At 51.3% G+C, this 14,670-nt stretch overlaps 5 protein-coding genes across 5 annotated transcripts; 4 read left to right on the top strand and 1 right to left on the bottom strand.

Moving 5' to 3' along the window:
• Nucleotides 1–1,374: 1,374 nt before the first annotated feature.
• Nucleotides 1,375–2,255, top strand: BDZ83DRAFT_573439 (uncharacterized protein; the record flags this gene model as incomplete). Its single annotated transcript, XM_060504615.1, has 4 exons — nucleotides 1,375–1,416; nucleotides 1,485–1,935; nucleotides 2,021–2,161; nucleotides 2,215–2,255. Coding segments are annotated over 4 exons (675 nt in total), but the record flags the coding sequence as incomplete, so codon positions are not given.
• A 1,670-nt stretch (nucleotides 2,256–3,925) lies between these two features.
• BDZ83DRAFT_650073 (long-chain fatty-acid-CoA ligase) lies at nucleotides 3,926–6,073 on the top strand (the record flags this gene model as incomplete). Its single annotated transcript, XM_060510345.1, has 1 exon — nucleotides 3,926–6,073. One exon carries the CDS (start codon nucleotides 3,926–3,928, stop codon nucleotides 6,071–6,073), a length of 2,148 nt encoding a protein of 715 aa, XP_060367057.1.
• A 330-nt stretch (nucleotides 6,074–6,403) lies between these two features.
• BDZ83DRAFT_729267 (uncharacterized protein) lies at nucleotides 6,404–8,831 on the bottom strand. The gene is made up of 4 exons (XM_060512816.1): nucleotides 7,897–8,831; nucleotides 7,740–7,817; nucleotides 7,233–7,430; nucleotides 6,404–7,116 (listed from the first exon to the last, which is right to left on the bottom strand). The coding sequence occupies exons 1-4, from the start codon at nucleotides 8,722–8,724 to the stop codon at nucleotides 6,877–6,879; spliced, it is 1,344 nt and encodes a 447-aa protein (XP_060367056.1). The 5' UTR covers nucleotides 8,725–8,831; the 3' UTR covers nucleotides 6,404–6,876.
• Nucleotides 8,832–9,359: 528 nt separating this feature from the next.
• On the top strand, nucleotides 9,360–11,162 carry BDZ83DRAFT_573437 (MFS sugar transporter; the record flags this gene model as incomplete). Its single annotated transcript, XM_060504614.1, has 4 exons — nucleotides 9,360–9,454; nucleotides 9,544–9,644; nucleotides 9,720–9,916; nucleotides 9,978–11,162. 4 exons carry the CDS (start codon nucleotides 9,360–9,362, stop codon nucleotides 11,160–11,162), a joined length of 1,578 nt encoding a protein of 525 aa, XP_060367055.1.
• Nucleotides 11,163–12,851: 1,689 nt separating this feature from the next.
• BDZ83DRAFT_614645 (uncharacterized protein) lies at nucleotides 12,852–13,984 on the top strand. The gene is made up of 2 exons (XM_060507849.1): nucleotides 12,852–13,225; nucleotides 13,281–13,984. The coding sequence occupies exons 1-2, from the start codon at nucleotides 13,072–13,074 to the stop codon at nucleotides 13,832–13,834; spliced, it is 708 nt and encodes a 235-aa protein (XP_060367054.1). The 5' UTR covers nucleotides 12,852–13,071; the 3' UTR covers nucleotides 13,835–13,984.
• The last annotated feature ends 686 nt before the right edge of the window (nucleotides 13,985–14,670 follow it).

The raw sequence follows: 14,670 nt of genomic DNA, 5'->3' as shown, positions 1-14,670 counted from the left end.
TACAGAGGATTGATCGCCGACACCCGCTAGTCGCGCGGCTCTCCCAGCAGGGACAGCAACAGACGAGACTACAACGGACGGCTGAACTTCTGCCAAGATGCGGAAGACCAACGTTCCTCCAATCACAGTACCTGCCAAGCTCACAGGATCAGATAGTAGTTCAATGCAAAGAAGAGGCTGCGAAAGCTTTCGAGCGCTGGCTAAAGACAGTACCGGAAAGCCATATGATCGTCTTCTCGGACGGCTCCAGGGCGACGAACGGAGCCGTGGGGTACGGCTTCGTCATCTACCGAGACTCCAAACGCATAGCGCAAGGGTGCGGCCGACTCGGACTAGCAGAAGTGTTCGACGCCGAGGTCGAAGGGGCGCGAACCGGCCTCAGAAGGGCTCTGCTCACCAATCGCGGTCATCCAATCCACATATGTATCGACAACACCAGCGTTATACAAGGCATCCGCGGCAAGGCGCCGGACTCGTCACAAGACGCGTTCCTCGAAATCCAAGAAGCGGCCAGGATATTTGATATACGGACGCACTGGTCCCCGGGACACCAGGGCATCGAAGGAAACGAGGCCGCGGACCGGCTGGCCAAAGAAGGAACGACACTGCCGGCGCGGATGGGTCAAATGGCAACACTAGCGGGCATCAAGCGGCTTGCAAGGGAAAAATTACAAAGCCAGCACAGGAGATGGTGGTATAAAGAGCGAAGGCCGCGGTACGCGGACTTGGGGCTTGAGGCAGCTCTGTCCAGCCCTCCTGAACTGGCCTTGCCGCGGGCTACGTTACATCACCTGCTGGCGGCACGATCGGGTCACGGGGACTTCGAGCAATATCACCGACGTTTCAACCACGACGACGCTCTAATGATGTGCTCTTGTGGAGAGGCGAAAGACGTGGACCACCTGGTCTACTGTCGACTAACGCTGGCGAGGAGGCAACGGTGGCCGACCCTCCACTCTCGCAGTATGCCCGAGCCCATAGGTCCTATGGGATCTCTCGAGGCCTACTTCAAGAGATTAATCACCGACCCACGAGGCTTCGAGGCCTTTCTCCGCGTGACGGACTTCTTCCAGAAGATCTGTCTGCGGTAGCAGCATCCACACCTAGGTAGATGTGAGTGCGGACTACAAAGAACCTCCCGATTCCAAGGGACGATTTGGGAAAGAATGAAACTGGGGCACCAGCGGGAACCGGGGACAGACAGAACGCGTAGTGGCCACAAGGCATGATTTGGAGGACGATGTAAAGAGACGACGTACTGTAGAGTAGGTAGCCTTGGCTCACGGCCCTCCACGCCATATACCCTTCGGGAGGTCTGCGGTAAGGGCTCTAGCCCGGCCGCCACGGCGTTAAATACAACAACAACAACAACAACAACAGTTTGCGCATCTACCTTCCGGGACATTTTATAACAATGTAGGACGCTCATACACCTCCTGCTCTGTGAACCGTGATGAAATTAATAGAATACGCCTTCAAAACAGACAAAGGGACAAAACATCGAGGGACCGGCCAGTAATCTGAAATGCTCAATTCACCACTGGGCTGAGCGTGGCATCGCTGGCCGCGGCGTGCTTCTGGATTTCTGCTCTTATGCCCACGCCAAGGGTCTTGATTTTGATCCATACGACACTTGCAGCATATGTTATCAAGACTTGCTCGAATGTGGCCGAGCGCAGGGCATAGACATCCGGCCTAAGGCGCAAGGAGGCGACATTGAGATTGGCGACATCCTCTTTATCCGGAGTGGGTGGGTCGAGGCTTATCACAGTAAAAGTCCAACCGAACGCGCCCATCTAGGGCTCAGGGGTCACAAAGAAATCAAGTTTGGAGGCGTGGCTCAAGAGGAGTCTATACTTGACTGGCTGCATGACTGCTACTTTGCTGCTGTTGCCGGGGACTCGCCCACGTTTGAAGCCTGGCCAACCAAGGCTGGTTAGTTGTGCTTTTCTTGCCTCATTCTCCGAACCAGAGAAGTGCATGTGCTTGCGGCTGGGGATTCGCTGACTGAGAATGTCAGAATACCACCTTCACGAGTATATCCTATCTCTATGGGGAATGCCTTTGGGTGAGATGCTCAACCTAGAATCATTGGCTCGTCGATGTCGCGAAACGAACCGGTGGACATTCTTCTTCACCAGCGCACCGGCAAATTGTCCACGTAAGCATCTCATTCTTCCTCAACAAGTAATATTTTACTTACATAGCTTCAAGGGGGGGTTAGCAGCCATGTTAATGGCATTGCAATTTTGTAGTCATGTTCGCTAAACAACTGGACTGAATTCGACAAGGTTCAAGCCGAGGCGACTAGTATAAATTGATTCAGAAAGGAACGAATCTCAAAACTGTTCTCAATTGTGTTGCATGATTACTGTAATCCGTTTTCTCTGTTCTGCGGCAATGAACAATGCCTTAGTGGCGCATATAGCCGTTGGTAGAGCTTTTTCCTCCCTTGATGTAGTATTACGAGAGTAAGCTCGTAATCCGCTCCCTGATGTCCAGGTTTCCTATGTTATACATGATAGCCTGTCCATCGAATTCCCAATTAAGATGCACGAAGTACGAGACACCTTTATTGCTCATAAGTATGGTGCCTGACTTATCAGCTAGTATCCATGACTGCGATACTTCGGGGAGTCTCCCAGGTGATCAGTGCGGCGAGCTGAGGTTCCTAAACCGACGCATTCACTCAAGAATGAGCCCAAGATGAAAACAACAAACGCAAAAAGACAAGTACGTCCAAGCTTTATGAATGAGGAAGCGTATCAGTACTTTTCAGGCACTCTGCCAAATGTCATAATACGTAGTTCTCGGAATCACTCCATGAATAGCCTGCGTCCTTATATTAGTTGGGGCGGCACTGGTGGAATACCTGGCTGCGAACTATGATTGGCCATATAAATAATTTCTCGCCCCAATAGGTAATACCACTATCGTAGAAAGTACATCATCATTAAGAACACACGTTGGATGTGACTGTCGCTCGAATGTCGTTTCGTGACGTACTTTGTAGTATTCAAAACACTGCTAGCTATATATCAAATCGCCCATTAATCGACTCGCGTCCGGCTGCGGTGGTTTAGCATTCAATCAGATGGTATAAGCTCGCCAAAATAGGAGTAATCCGTAGCAAGTGCTGAGTCTTGCTCGGTGCCGCGGTTCCCTCAGCGGCCCCACTCAAATTCGGTCAAGGCCTCCGGCAGTGGGGGACTTGGGAACCGATTCTGCACCTCTCGGCATCCAACCCGCCGGCCGAGTCTAATCCTTGTCTTGAATGAAATGGGCCGAACCTCGGCAGGACAACGAGTGATTGAGCTTACCAGGGATCGCGGCCGTGGAGCGATGCTGCCGAGTACGATGGGACGGACCCCTTTTTGAAGCTGCTCTGGGCATTGGCAGATCAGGAATCCGGCTGCTTGGAGGTCTGATAACCTTCATGATGAAGCAGCCAGACAATCCGAGATTCTGAACCAGTACAACCGAGTGCCCCAACATTACAAGAAGGCCCCGAAACATTGGCTTAGCAAAGAAGCCCGAGGCCGAATCATGAGGTTCAACAGAGTCGCACATCCAAGTGAATACTTGGTAATCAATTGGTAGCATTCTGCAGCGGTAGATTCCCCAGGCCGAGGCTTCGTACAAAAGTCCTTTTACCTCTCCTGGCGTGCACAGGCGATTCCCAGCCGGTAACATCATGGGGCAGATGAATGGTGCCGTTGTCTACCTTACCTAACCGAGTACTCGCATAACCGTCAAGGGTATCTTTATCCGTGCTTCCATGTCTACCTACCTACTATTTATTCACGCCGCTGGTCTGCGCCGCTCCCGCATACTCCCTTCGGTAAGCCCTCCACATCCCCCGGTGTTGTCTGAATCTCGTTCTATTCTCCAGCTCTAGGATTGCACTCGTTGCCTCAAAGAAAGCATGGTGTTTTCAACATCTTACCCATCGCATGTCCAAAGGATACTCGATCTCAGAGAAACACGACCCAAGCACCAGCCATATTCGGTCGAGCTTCCAGGAACAAACCAACCGGGCCGCTCGAATGTGTACAGACATTGGAAATTTGTGGATGGATTGCTGGAAGGCATCGGCCCGGATATAGTGACTGCTCACGACATGTTCGAGGCCACTGTGAAGAGCAATCCAAAGTCAGACTACCTGGGCCGCCGACCATACGACCCCGTTCGGCAATGTCATCTTCCTTGGGAGTGGCTGAGTTTCAAAACCGTCCAGCAACGCAGGAACAACATCGGAAAGGGCCTGGTGGAAGTTCACGAGCGGGTCGGTAAGGTCGGAACACAGTTTGGCATTGGGCTGTGGTGCGAGAACCGACCTGAATGGCCAATTGTCGATCTCGCATGCATGTCGCAATCACTCTTCAGTGTCTCGTTATACGATACGCTGGGCCCAGACGCATCAGAGTACATTATTCGTCACGCCGAGTTGACATGTGTTGTTACTTCGCTCAGTCATGTTCCAGCACTGATCGCTCTCAAGCCGAATTTGCCTGGGCTCAAGTGCCTGGTGATACTGGACGATGCTCAGCCCCGCTCAGACAACCAAGACTCTCTGTCGCGCAACCGTCTGTTAGTGTCCATCACAGAAGCACTTAAGCTGGACCTTCAGATCTACTCGCTGAAAGATATTGAGCAATTGGGCGCAGCCTCTTCCAGGTCATTGCGGCCCCCACAGCCGGATGATATAGCCACCATCAACTACACCTCGGGGACTACTGGGGCGCCCAAAGGCGTCGTCTTGACACACAAGGGCTCGGTCGCAGCGACAGTTGGCTCTCTCCTTGATGCGGGACTGCCAGGCAACGATGTCATGATCTCGTATCTACCACTAGCCCACGTCTATGGCCGACTTTTGGAACATGTCGGCGCCTTCAGCGGGACCAAGATGGGATATTTCAGCGGCGACATTTCCAACCTCGTAGACGGTTTGCAGTCCCTCCGACCAACTGTCTTCCCATCGGTGCCAAGGATTTACAACCGATTTGGTGGTATCCTCAAGTCGGCCACACTCGAAGCTTCCGGGATCCGAGGGGCTGTGAGCAGGTACATTGTGGCAACCAAATTGGCCAATCTCGAAGACACAGAAGCTCCTACTAACAAGCACCCGCTTCACGATAGGATCTGGGGCCGGCAGATCATGGCCTCACTGGGCCTCGACCGTGCACACACAATGATTACCGGTTCTGCGCCCCTGGATCCAGCATTGCACAAGTTCTTGAGTGTCGTGAGTGGATCTAGCGTGGTCCAGGGGTACGGTATGACCGAGACGTACGCTTGTGCATTGGCACAAAATCGGGCTGATGCCAGCACGGGACACTGCGGAGGTCTCGTACCGTCGACAGAGGCCTGCTTGCTCTCCGTTCCTGAGATGGGCTACACCATCGAAGATGTCCCGTGTCCACGTGGTGAACTCCTACTGCGGGGACCCAACTTATTCAAAGAGTATCTGAAGAGCCCGGAGCAAACGGCCGAGAGCTTCACCGAAGACGGTTGGTTCCGCACGGGAGATATCGCATCAATCGACGACATGGGTCGCTTTACCATTGTTGACCGTCGCAAGAACCTTCTCAAGCTCGCTCAAGGCGAGTACGTATCGCCAGAGCGCCTTGAGGGTATCTATCTATCCGGCTGCAGATACATCGCCCAGGCCTTTGTTCATGGTGACAGTCTGCAGGCATTCACCGTCGGCATGTTTGGTGTAGACCCCGAGCTCTTTGCGCCTTTTGCATCTCAGATCCTCGGCCGTGTGGTTTCATCGTCGGACTTGCCAGCCATCAGAGAGGCGTGTGGGGATGCTGCAGTGCGTGCTCGGGTATTCCAGGATCTCGAGGCGGTGGGCAAGGCCAACAAGTTTGCGAGCTACGAGCGTGTCAAAAGTTTTGACCTCTCCATCGAACCGTTCTCGGTAGGCAACGAAACCCTTACACCTACTCTCAAACTTCAGCGGAAGAAAGTCGGAGACTTGTATCGAGACCGGCTCTCGGAATTGTATGCTCAAGTCTTCGAGGGTCGCGAGGACCACACCACGGCTCAACCTGTACCCAAGCTATGAAGTAGAATCAAACATGTTGAGTGTACTCTCGTGTGCCAGAGACATTTGGAGTTGGGACACTTGAGATGATGATGGGAGAACGAGATGGACGTTTTCCATGCTCTCAAATTTCCATAGTCGGGGCATGGTCTCGTTAGACAATACAGCTACCACTAGAACGAGCATTACTCATCTCTCAGGCCACGTTCCGAGGCGAAAGAAAGGTTGACGACAGTGTCAAGAACTTTCTCTACAAATTTGTCAGACCCCATTGCCTATAGAAATCCATTTCCTCCTCAGAGAAGGGAGTTGAGTCAATATTAAACAAAGTAGAGGGCAGAAAGAAATCGTGTTCAATGTTTGCGTCCTCCAAGAGCGCATCTCCTTCGCTGTTACAAGGTGTTCGGCCATGAACTGCATCTTGGCACTCCCTGAGCACCGGCTGCGTAGACACTGGAGTGACCGCGTCATAGGCGGTTGTTTCGCGGGTAGCATCCTGGCGCTCACTAGCTTGCAGGGGACGTACGGTTGCAGTTCCTGCACGACTACAACTTCCTCTACGAGATGTTCTTGTGTTCTGAGCCGATGGAAGAGGCTCAGCCGTTTTCATGATTTGGAGAAAAAACCGATACTGTATCTCGGCGGAACAGTAAATCTTGCCGAGATGGGAAAGCACAAGCATGTGGAGGTTTACATTGTGCAACGCGAGCTGGCGGCTGATGCCCTCTGAACGGCACGCTTCGTGGAGGTGTACTCCGATGGCGGAATTGATGCAGGTCGGGAGCGTGGGGGGTGAAACATTGAGTAGTTCAGCGCGTACGAGGTCATTGACGGCCTTCGTGATGGCCGAAGCGGCTGCGGTGTACCTGTCCATCGCGAGCGATTGGATGTTGCTTTCCCCGAGAGGAGTTGTTGAGCTTTGCTTTGACAGGATGAGGTATGGCCGGTGAAGAGCAATTAACACGGTCCCATGGTAGATCTTGAGGACACTGCGATGTAATAACAGGAGTGGTGTTTCTCCCGTCAACTCCACGCAGGCTTTGCTCTGCATTGCCTGGAGAGTACTGTAATGTGGTTCGAGAGCCGCGAGCGACGCGGGTGGCTGGCCAGGCCGAAAGTTGAGCCGTAAGATTGTTTCCAATTCAACAGACAGCTTCAGCAACCCTATCCATAAAGGTACAAGTGTTTCAAACTCGCGTGGAATGAAGGACTGTCGCAGTGTATCTGGAAGACTGTTAATGTCGTTCAGTACTGCGGCGGGTTCTGGCATGGGTAAGTCGCAATCTTCCGAGTTGATTCGGAGTGGCCTGCCAAAACCGAGACCGAGCCAGACCTCGCGAGAGTAAAGACTCCACCAGATACGTGCCCAAATATTACACTGTGATTGGGAAAATGGAGAAGATTGGACGCGCTCGCATGTTGGTTTTCGGTGGAAGCCGATGCTATGTGCCAAACCGGTTGCCACTCCGATCCAGTGACATGGCCCGTCCAAATCTTCTCGGTCCACGAGGTGATACGAGAGGAGTATGCAAGCCTGTATTATTGTCGGCTTGTCTACTTCGATTTGGCTGTCATAGAGCGCCTTGGAGAATTTGTCAGCGATTGTGTTGTCGTTTGCCTTATAACATTGCTTTTTGCCTGGCGGCATGCTATGGGATGTGTGGTCTCCAACCAGAGGAAAGCTCACCTTGGCATGCCGGTAGATATCCTCTTGGAATTCCTTTCTGGTCCTAAACTCCGCTTGCCAATGCTCTGGCTTGACGAACTTGATAAAGTATCACGTTAGAATCTTGCCACTCTGGTCACAGATGGGAACAGGGTAAGAGAGGTGTGCAAGTTCCTACCGTAGCGGCAGCAAATAAGACGCTCCACAACAGGAGGGGGCTGATGCTGCTTGGCTGGTTGGCGAATGCTGGTATGAAACGGCCCGCATCGATGACAGGTAAATATGGGTGAAGGTAACGGAAGTAGCAGCAAATCATGTCATGAAGAGCCGCCGGCTCGGGCAGCGGGCGCGCCATCAGGGGGGAGGTGATATGCGCCGGGGGAAAGTAACGACGCTGTCGCTGAATGATGTAAAAGTTGCCAGGCAAGGGACGAGAAGGATAGCAAATGTCGAAGAGCAAAGCCATGCCAGCAGACTCGCCTACAGGCCCGAGTACGTCAGTCTTGAGGGGTCTTGCCTCATTGCCAGAAGAGATGGAAAACAAACCAATATAGTAGAGGACAGGAGCATTTGGGGTGCCAGGTGCATAACTTGGGTCATGTGCGGTACACAGTAGGTTTTCAATACTGGTCGGGCGATACTGCCGCTCCGAAGATGGGCCCAGACCTGGATCCAGATCGGGACTGGAGTGTTCGTCTCCTCTACCAGGTAGATGCTGTGAAGAGCTGGACGGCGACGGCATGGCCGGAGATATGGGAGGTGGCGGCGGCGGCGGCGGCGGCGGGACATCAGGCGGGGCCCGACTGCCGTATACGCGGCAGGGTACATTGCCATCCTCCGAGCAGTTCGTGCAGGGCGGACCCTGGGCGGCGAGATTGCAACGAACCTTGCGCTGATGGCAGGCAGTGCATGCGATAGCAGAGCGCTTCCTCTTGGTGCTGCCGGCCATTGCTGCAGCAGCCAGTGTAGACCTGGCGGTAGTGGACGTCTTCGGAGCCGAACTCATCTCATCGTCTTGTCGTCAATCATGGGGTTGGAGAGAGACAGGCCAGGGGGCCAGTGCAGTGTTTTCGGCAAGCGGCAGCAGGCCGAGGTACATATGTAGTAGGTAGGTGCCGCGGATCTGGCCTTATGCAACCATTTGCCATCCAAGCTTGCCGCTTTACCCCAGGTTTCTTCCCCGCACTCGTCCCCGCAATTTTCCGTCTCCGCAACTATAGAACCGCCGCGACCCCATGCGACAACCACGCTAATCCAAAAGGAGAGATTAATTTGATATCTCGCGGTTCGGTGTAATTGTACAATACTATTCACAGGATGATCAGGTCCAGGAGCCGGTGGGATACATCGAGTAGATGTTGCCTTTGAAAATCGATCAACTGTGCCCCGTCTCGCCCCCAGCTGAAATGCCTTTGAGGGGTTGGCCCATGCCAGAAATGCTTCTCATCACGTCCCCCATTGCCGCTACCTTGTGTTGATACTGAAGAGAGTTGAGTTGGGTTCATTGATATAAAGCGTTCTCCAGCCAGGAACGAAGCGAATGGGCTCCAGTTGTTTACTCCCTATTGCTCTTGAAAATCTCCCAAACGATCATCCTCTGTCTTGTTCTGCCTATTACTTTACCTTACTTTTGTCACTGCCATGGCTCGATTCATTCCAAACGTCTTCAACTTCTGGGTTGTGGTGTTTGTTGCAATCGGCTCCATTGCCTGCTCCTATGGCCTCGCAATTATGGGGTAAGCTTTTATCCTCTTCATCCCCACTTGCATATGATTCTCGGTGGTGTCTTTGAGGATGCGAAGCCGCTGACGAGGTTGAACCGTAGAGCCATCATAGGGCAGCCATCTTTCTATATATCACTGAATCTGGCACCACCGGGCACCCCTGGCTATGACACCACAAGTGCCTTGATCGGAGCCTTCAACGGTACGACCTATGTTCACCAGGGACGCCATGCGAAGTTGTCAACCCAAAACGACTAACTATTATTCGGTGTCATAGGCCTCGGTTCTGCAGGCGCCGTTCTTGGAGCAATCTTTAGTGCCTGGTCCGCGGATCGCTTTTCTCGAAAACACAGCATGCAATTTGGATCCGCGATCATGAGCATTGGAGCTGGTCTCTGCGCTGGATCAGTCAATACTACAATGTTCTTGATCGCGCGCGTCATTGCAGGATTTGGCCTTGGCATGCTGTTCAGCGTTCGTTTCCACCCAAGCGCGACTGCAAGTCCGAACTTTGCTAAACAACAGTCATCAACAGATCATTCCCATGTATCAGAGCGAGATTAGCACGCCAGAGACCCGCGGATTTATGGTGTCGATACACGGTATAATGATTGGCATGGGCTATTCGCTGAGCTCTTGGATCAATTTCGGCGTGTACTTTATCACGGCATCCGGCTCTACATCGAGCTTTCCTTGGCGCTTCCCCATGGCTTTCCAGGCAGCACCCGTCATGATCCTTCTTGCTGGGTCATTTATGCTACCTTACTCTCCAAGATGGCTCATGCGAAAGGGACGATTCGAAGAAGCCCAAACCGTGTTGAAACGCTTGCATGCATTCAACGACGAAGTCTCCATCGAGCGCGTTGCCAAGGAATTTCACCAAATTCGACGGCAAGTCGAACAAGATCAAGAGAGTCACGATGGCATCGTCTGGTACGAGCTTTTGCGGACCGCACCAAATCGCAAGAGGACCATCATCGCCATGATACTCATGTGGGGGGCCCAGCTTACCGGAACCCTTGTTCTGGCCAATTATGGCGTTCTCCTGTTCATCAGTCTTGGCCTGAAGGGTTATATGCCATTGTTCCTTCTCGGAATCTGGGTCACAGTTGGCTTCCTCGGTAACATCATTACGGCACTTTTCCTTGACCGCTTCGGCCGCCGCAAGTTTCTTCTCGTGGGAATCTCTGGCATTTTGGTCTCACTCATCTGCGAGTGCGCCTTGCAGGCCAAATATCTCGGTACGAACAACATTGCAGGTCTGAATGCTGCCGTCTTCTTCATCTACCTCTTCATCGCATTCTTCGGCTGCTGCATAGATGCTACGCAGTTCGTGTATCTGACAGAGATCTTCCCGAACCACATTCGCAGTCAGGGAAGTGCCTTTGGCATCGTCAACAGTGCTCTGGCAGCGCTGGTCATGCTCATGGTCGCACCCATCGCCCTGGAGAAAATCACTTGGAGGTTCTTCCTTGTGCTCATTGTACCTACAGCATGCTACTTGGTGGTCATTTTTCTCTACTTCCCCGAGACTTCCAAGAAGTCTCTCGAAGATATCAACGAGGCCTTTGGTGAGAAAGTGGCTGCCCACTACACCCATGCTACCCGGGATGAGGAAGAGGAGTACAGAAAGGCTGCCGACCATGAAATGGATTCCAACCTCAATATTGCGCCGAAAGATGATGGCGTCGTACATCATGTGGAAAGGTCTTCGGGATAGGTATATTCAATGGCCCGAAGCTGGAGGACTATGATTGAACGATTATCGAAGCTGGATGGTCGGAGTTTTAAAGGAGCGGGCACATTTGCAGACTTTTTGACTTAGTCACTTGGATTCGTTGTCACTGTTGTGAGCTGGACATGTCTGCTACTTGGTCAAGCCGACGGGACGGCAAGTGGACTACAGCAGGTCATTGGTGTCAAGCAGGCCATCCCAATCGTTTCTAGATTGCCAGAATGTCCAAATGCTTTCTTCCATATATTTGTAGCGGTAAGTAGCTTTACCGCGGGAAAACATCAAAGATAGGGCTCTTTTAATAGCTAGTTACGTCTAAAGTTTCTTAGCACTGTATGCATACTAGAGTGGAAACTACCGTCTATAAATGCCGCTCTGTCGTTCAGGTGCAGCCGGGTTTTCCGCTTCCTTAAAATCGTGCGGTAAATGCGAGCAGCGTAAGCCTAGTGTTATTACAGGTCCCAGATTCATGAAACATGGAATTTACGTGCCGGTAAATGGGGTTGAACCAGCGACATCTGTGTTGGTTTGGAAGTCTAATTCGACTACGTGTCAAGGGCAGCGCAGGGGCCAATTCGATCCTCAACTAGACCCCAATTGACCCTCCAACCTACGGTTGGAACCTACGGTTGGAACCTCCCTTTTACATAACACGCAGCAATAGACAGCAACTGACCGTTCGTCACCCACAGAACCGGACGGTTCGAGCCAACTACCCTGTAATAGGGATACCAACATTCTGGGCTTCAGAGGCCTTGCCAAGTGCATGTCACTACACTACGCCGGCCCGCATCTTCTTGCCTACAAGTTGAATTGCAGTATTTAGGAAGCAGTCATCTTTAGGGCACTTCCACACAAGTGCCCGTGAAGTCGGCATCTCGCAAAAATCATAAGCTTACAGTTAAGATCATAAGGCTTGCGAGGCTTAAAGTAAGAATTCGAGCCTAAATATTGATCTGGATTTTCGACGGCCGTTTTTTGACGGTCGATGAAGAGTTCTAGATGCACTTACGAATCTCCAGACAGGCATAAGGTTTACACCCTTTCCCTGTTTGCGGGGTGGTAAAAGCATGACGTTCAAATCGGATCTAAGCGCACACTCTTCTCAGCACACCCATACGGCCCACCACAGCGAAAACTAAGCTCCAAGTCATCGTTCAGGACCACTCGTTGCGATCCATCGGCTCATTTCCTATTCGGCGCAATACCGGACCAGCCTACTACTCACAAAGTTATCGGCCGCGTCACTTTTCACGTAGTGTGTCCTCGCTCGTCTGTGATAGTATTGTTGGTGCGCGGAGTGAGGGCAGGGATCTAGTTGAATTCTATGATGTCGACCGCTCAGTGGCGTACTACGAAGAATTGAGTTAACGAGGATCATTGGTGAATGAGGAGATGGAGAGGGGTAATTTGCCTATCTTGGCTTCTATCAACCAGCTCATCCCTCAAGGCTTTCGACCTTGAGAGGGGGAGACCAGTCTCACCACCACAGCTGCCTGAAAGCTTGCTAGAGAACTAGTCTTCTTTCTGAACATCCTATTCCAGCAAGTTTTGCTGGTTTCAAATGCCGCATTTTCGCCTCACTTCTCTTGCTTAACTCTATGTAAGGTACAACACAAAAGCTCTAGCTTAACTCAATATCCGCGCTAATATAAATCTTAACCGGACGATTGACTGCTCTTCAAGTCGATACTTTCCACACTCGAGTGAGAGCGAGTCATACAACAAATGAAGCCTATCTTTTCCTGAGCAGAGAGGAAGTTCTGCGTAACAGATTTAAACAGCCTTGAGCCCACTTGAAGCCATCTTGTTGTTCCTCTTTCTCTGCAAGGGATCTCAGTACTCTACTACCTTACATTTTTATCTTACACCAGGTGAAAGCCAGTTCCGCAACATGCACTTCGTTATAATCGTCCTCTTGGAAACCCTTGCAGCCTCTGTAGCCGCACGTCCCATTGTCGTCTCACCCGATCTCTCCTACGCCTCGGCGCCATCATTCAGAAATGGCATGCACTCCAACACTATTGAAATCAAAGGAGGGGAAGAAGGTGAATTGAAGAAGCCTCAAGACCTTTCCTACTGATTCTGATGTCATAGTCATAGATCAGCCTGATCTTCAACCTAGGGATGAGGCCGTAGTTGATGTCCTTGGCTTAAACAATGAAGATGCCGGAATGTCCAATCAGCAAAATGACAAGGAGATCGCTCACGTCTCTCCCAACAATGACCTTCCAATCGCCCCAAGGGCAAATAAGAAGCCCACGAAAGCTGAATTAAAGGCCGACGACAAGAAGTTTCACAGGGATCAACTACGACCAGACGACGCAAAATACATCAACAACCTCGACAAAGCCAATGCCAAAAAATGTGGTACAAATTGCCAGCACTCCTTAGACTCTGAGCGATCCCAAAGGAGTAGGGAGGCCAAAGAGAAGCAGCGAAATGCGCCAAATCTTCCAGGTTCAAGAGCATCAAGAGGTGAAGTCAATAGTAAAGAGGATGACTATCAGCACGATTTGAATCACCTGCGTATGGACAGAGGTGACATAGGTCAAAACGGCAAGAATTCCCTGAACTCGTGGCATTCAGTCGAATCAGCCAATTCGAAGGCATCTAAGGCATCGAAGGCGTCGAAAGGAGGCAAAACTCATGGCTGAGCAGCTTAGAAATGCTTTGAACCAACAATATGTTCACGGATTGTAACAAGCTGCAAGTTCGGCTTATGTTTCACTCAATTCTCAGGGGAAAGAATGATCGAAAGATTCGTTGAGATAGTTTTTATAGCAAATGAAGTGTTGTCGCAATCATCTTAAATCGGTCTGCCTTCAGGCGGGCCAGGTTCTACTTGTGTTTCAAGCCGTATTGTCCCAATTTTCGATGTCTAGACGAATGCAAAGGACAACTCATCCACTCAAACAGCTGGCCAGCTGATACCAAGATCGTAGGCAAACAAGTGGCCATCATCGGTTTAGGTACAACAGCTGTACAGTGCACTCAAGAGATCTCAAAGGTGGCAGAGTATCTGGCAGTCTACAATCGCACCGCCAGTATCTCACTCTCCATGGTTCAGCGTCCCTGAAGTGACCTCGAGTAGGCAATAGGCAAATTTATCTGTCGTAGGATGTTTGAATATTGCAGGAATATCCATTTGCGTCTCGGATACGACATGCAGCCCGGGTTCGTGCTTGAATTGAGTGATGCGGAACGGGAAGAACTTTGGGAAGAACTTTGGAAAGAACTTTGGAATCGTGGTGGCTTCAATTTCAGTCAAGCAAATTACGGAGACTTTCTCCCTGATAAGCCTAACAGACTCGATTACAAGTTCTAGGCAAAGAAGACACGCCCGAGAGTCAAGAATCCTGCCAAAGCCGCATTCCTTGTACCGAGAAAGCACCTTTCGTATTTGGGATCAAGAATAGCAGTTTTGAGCAAGACTACTACGAGTGTCTCGATTGAGACACCTTTAGCATTGTCGATCTCAAAGTTACTCCGA

This window comes from Colletotrichum acutatum (assembly GCF_030867785.1).
Source record: "Colletotrichum acutatum strain CBS 112980 chromosome Unknown BDZ83scaffold_28, whole genome shotgun sequence".
NCBI lineage: Eukaryota > Fungi > Ascomycota > Sordariomycetes > Glomerellales > Glomerellaceae > Colletotrichum > Colletotrichum acutatum.
This window is presented reverse-complemented; position numbering and strand designations above follow the sequence as displayed.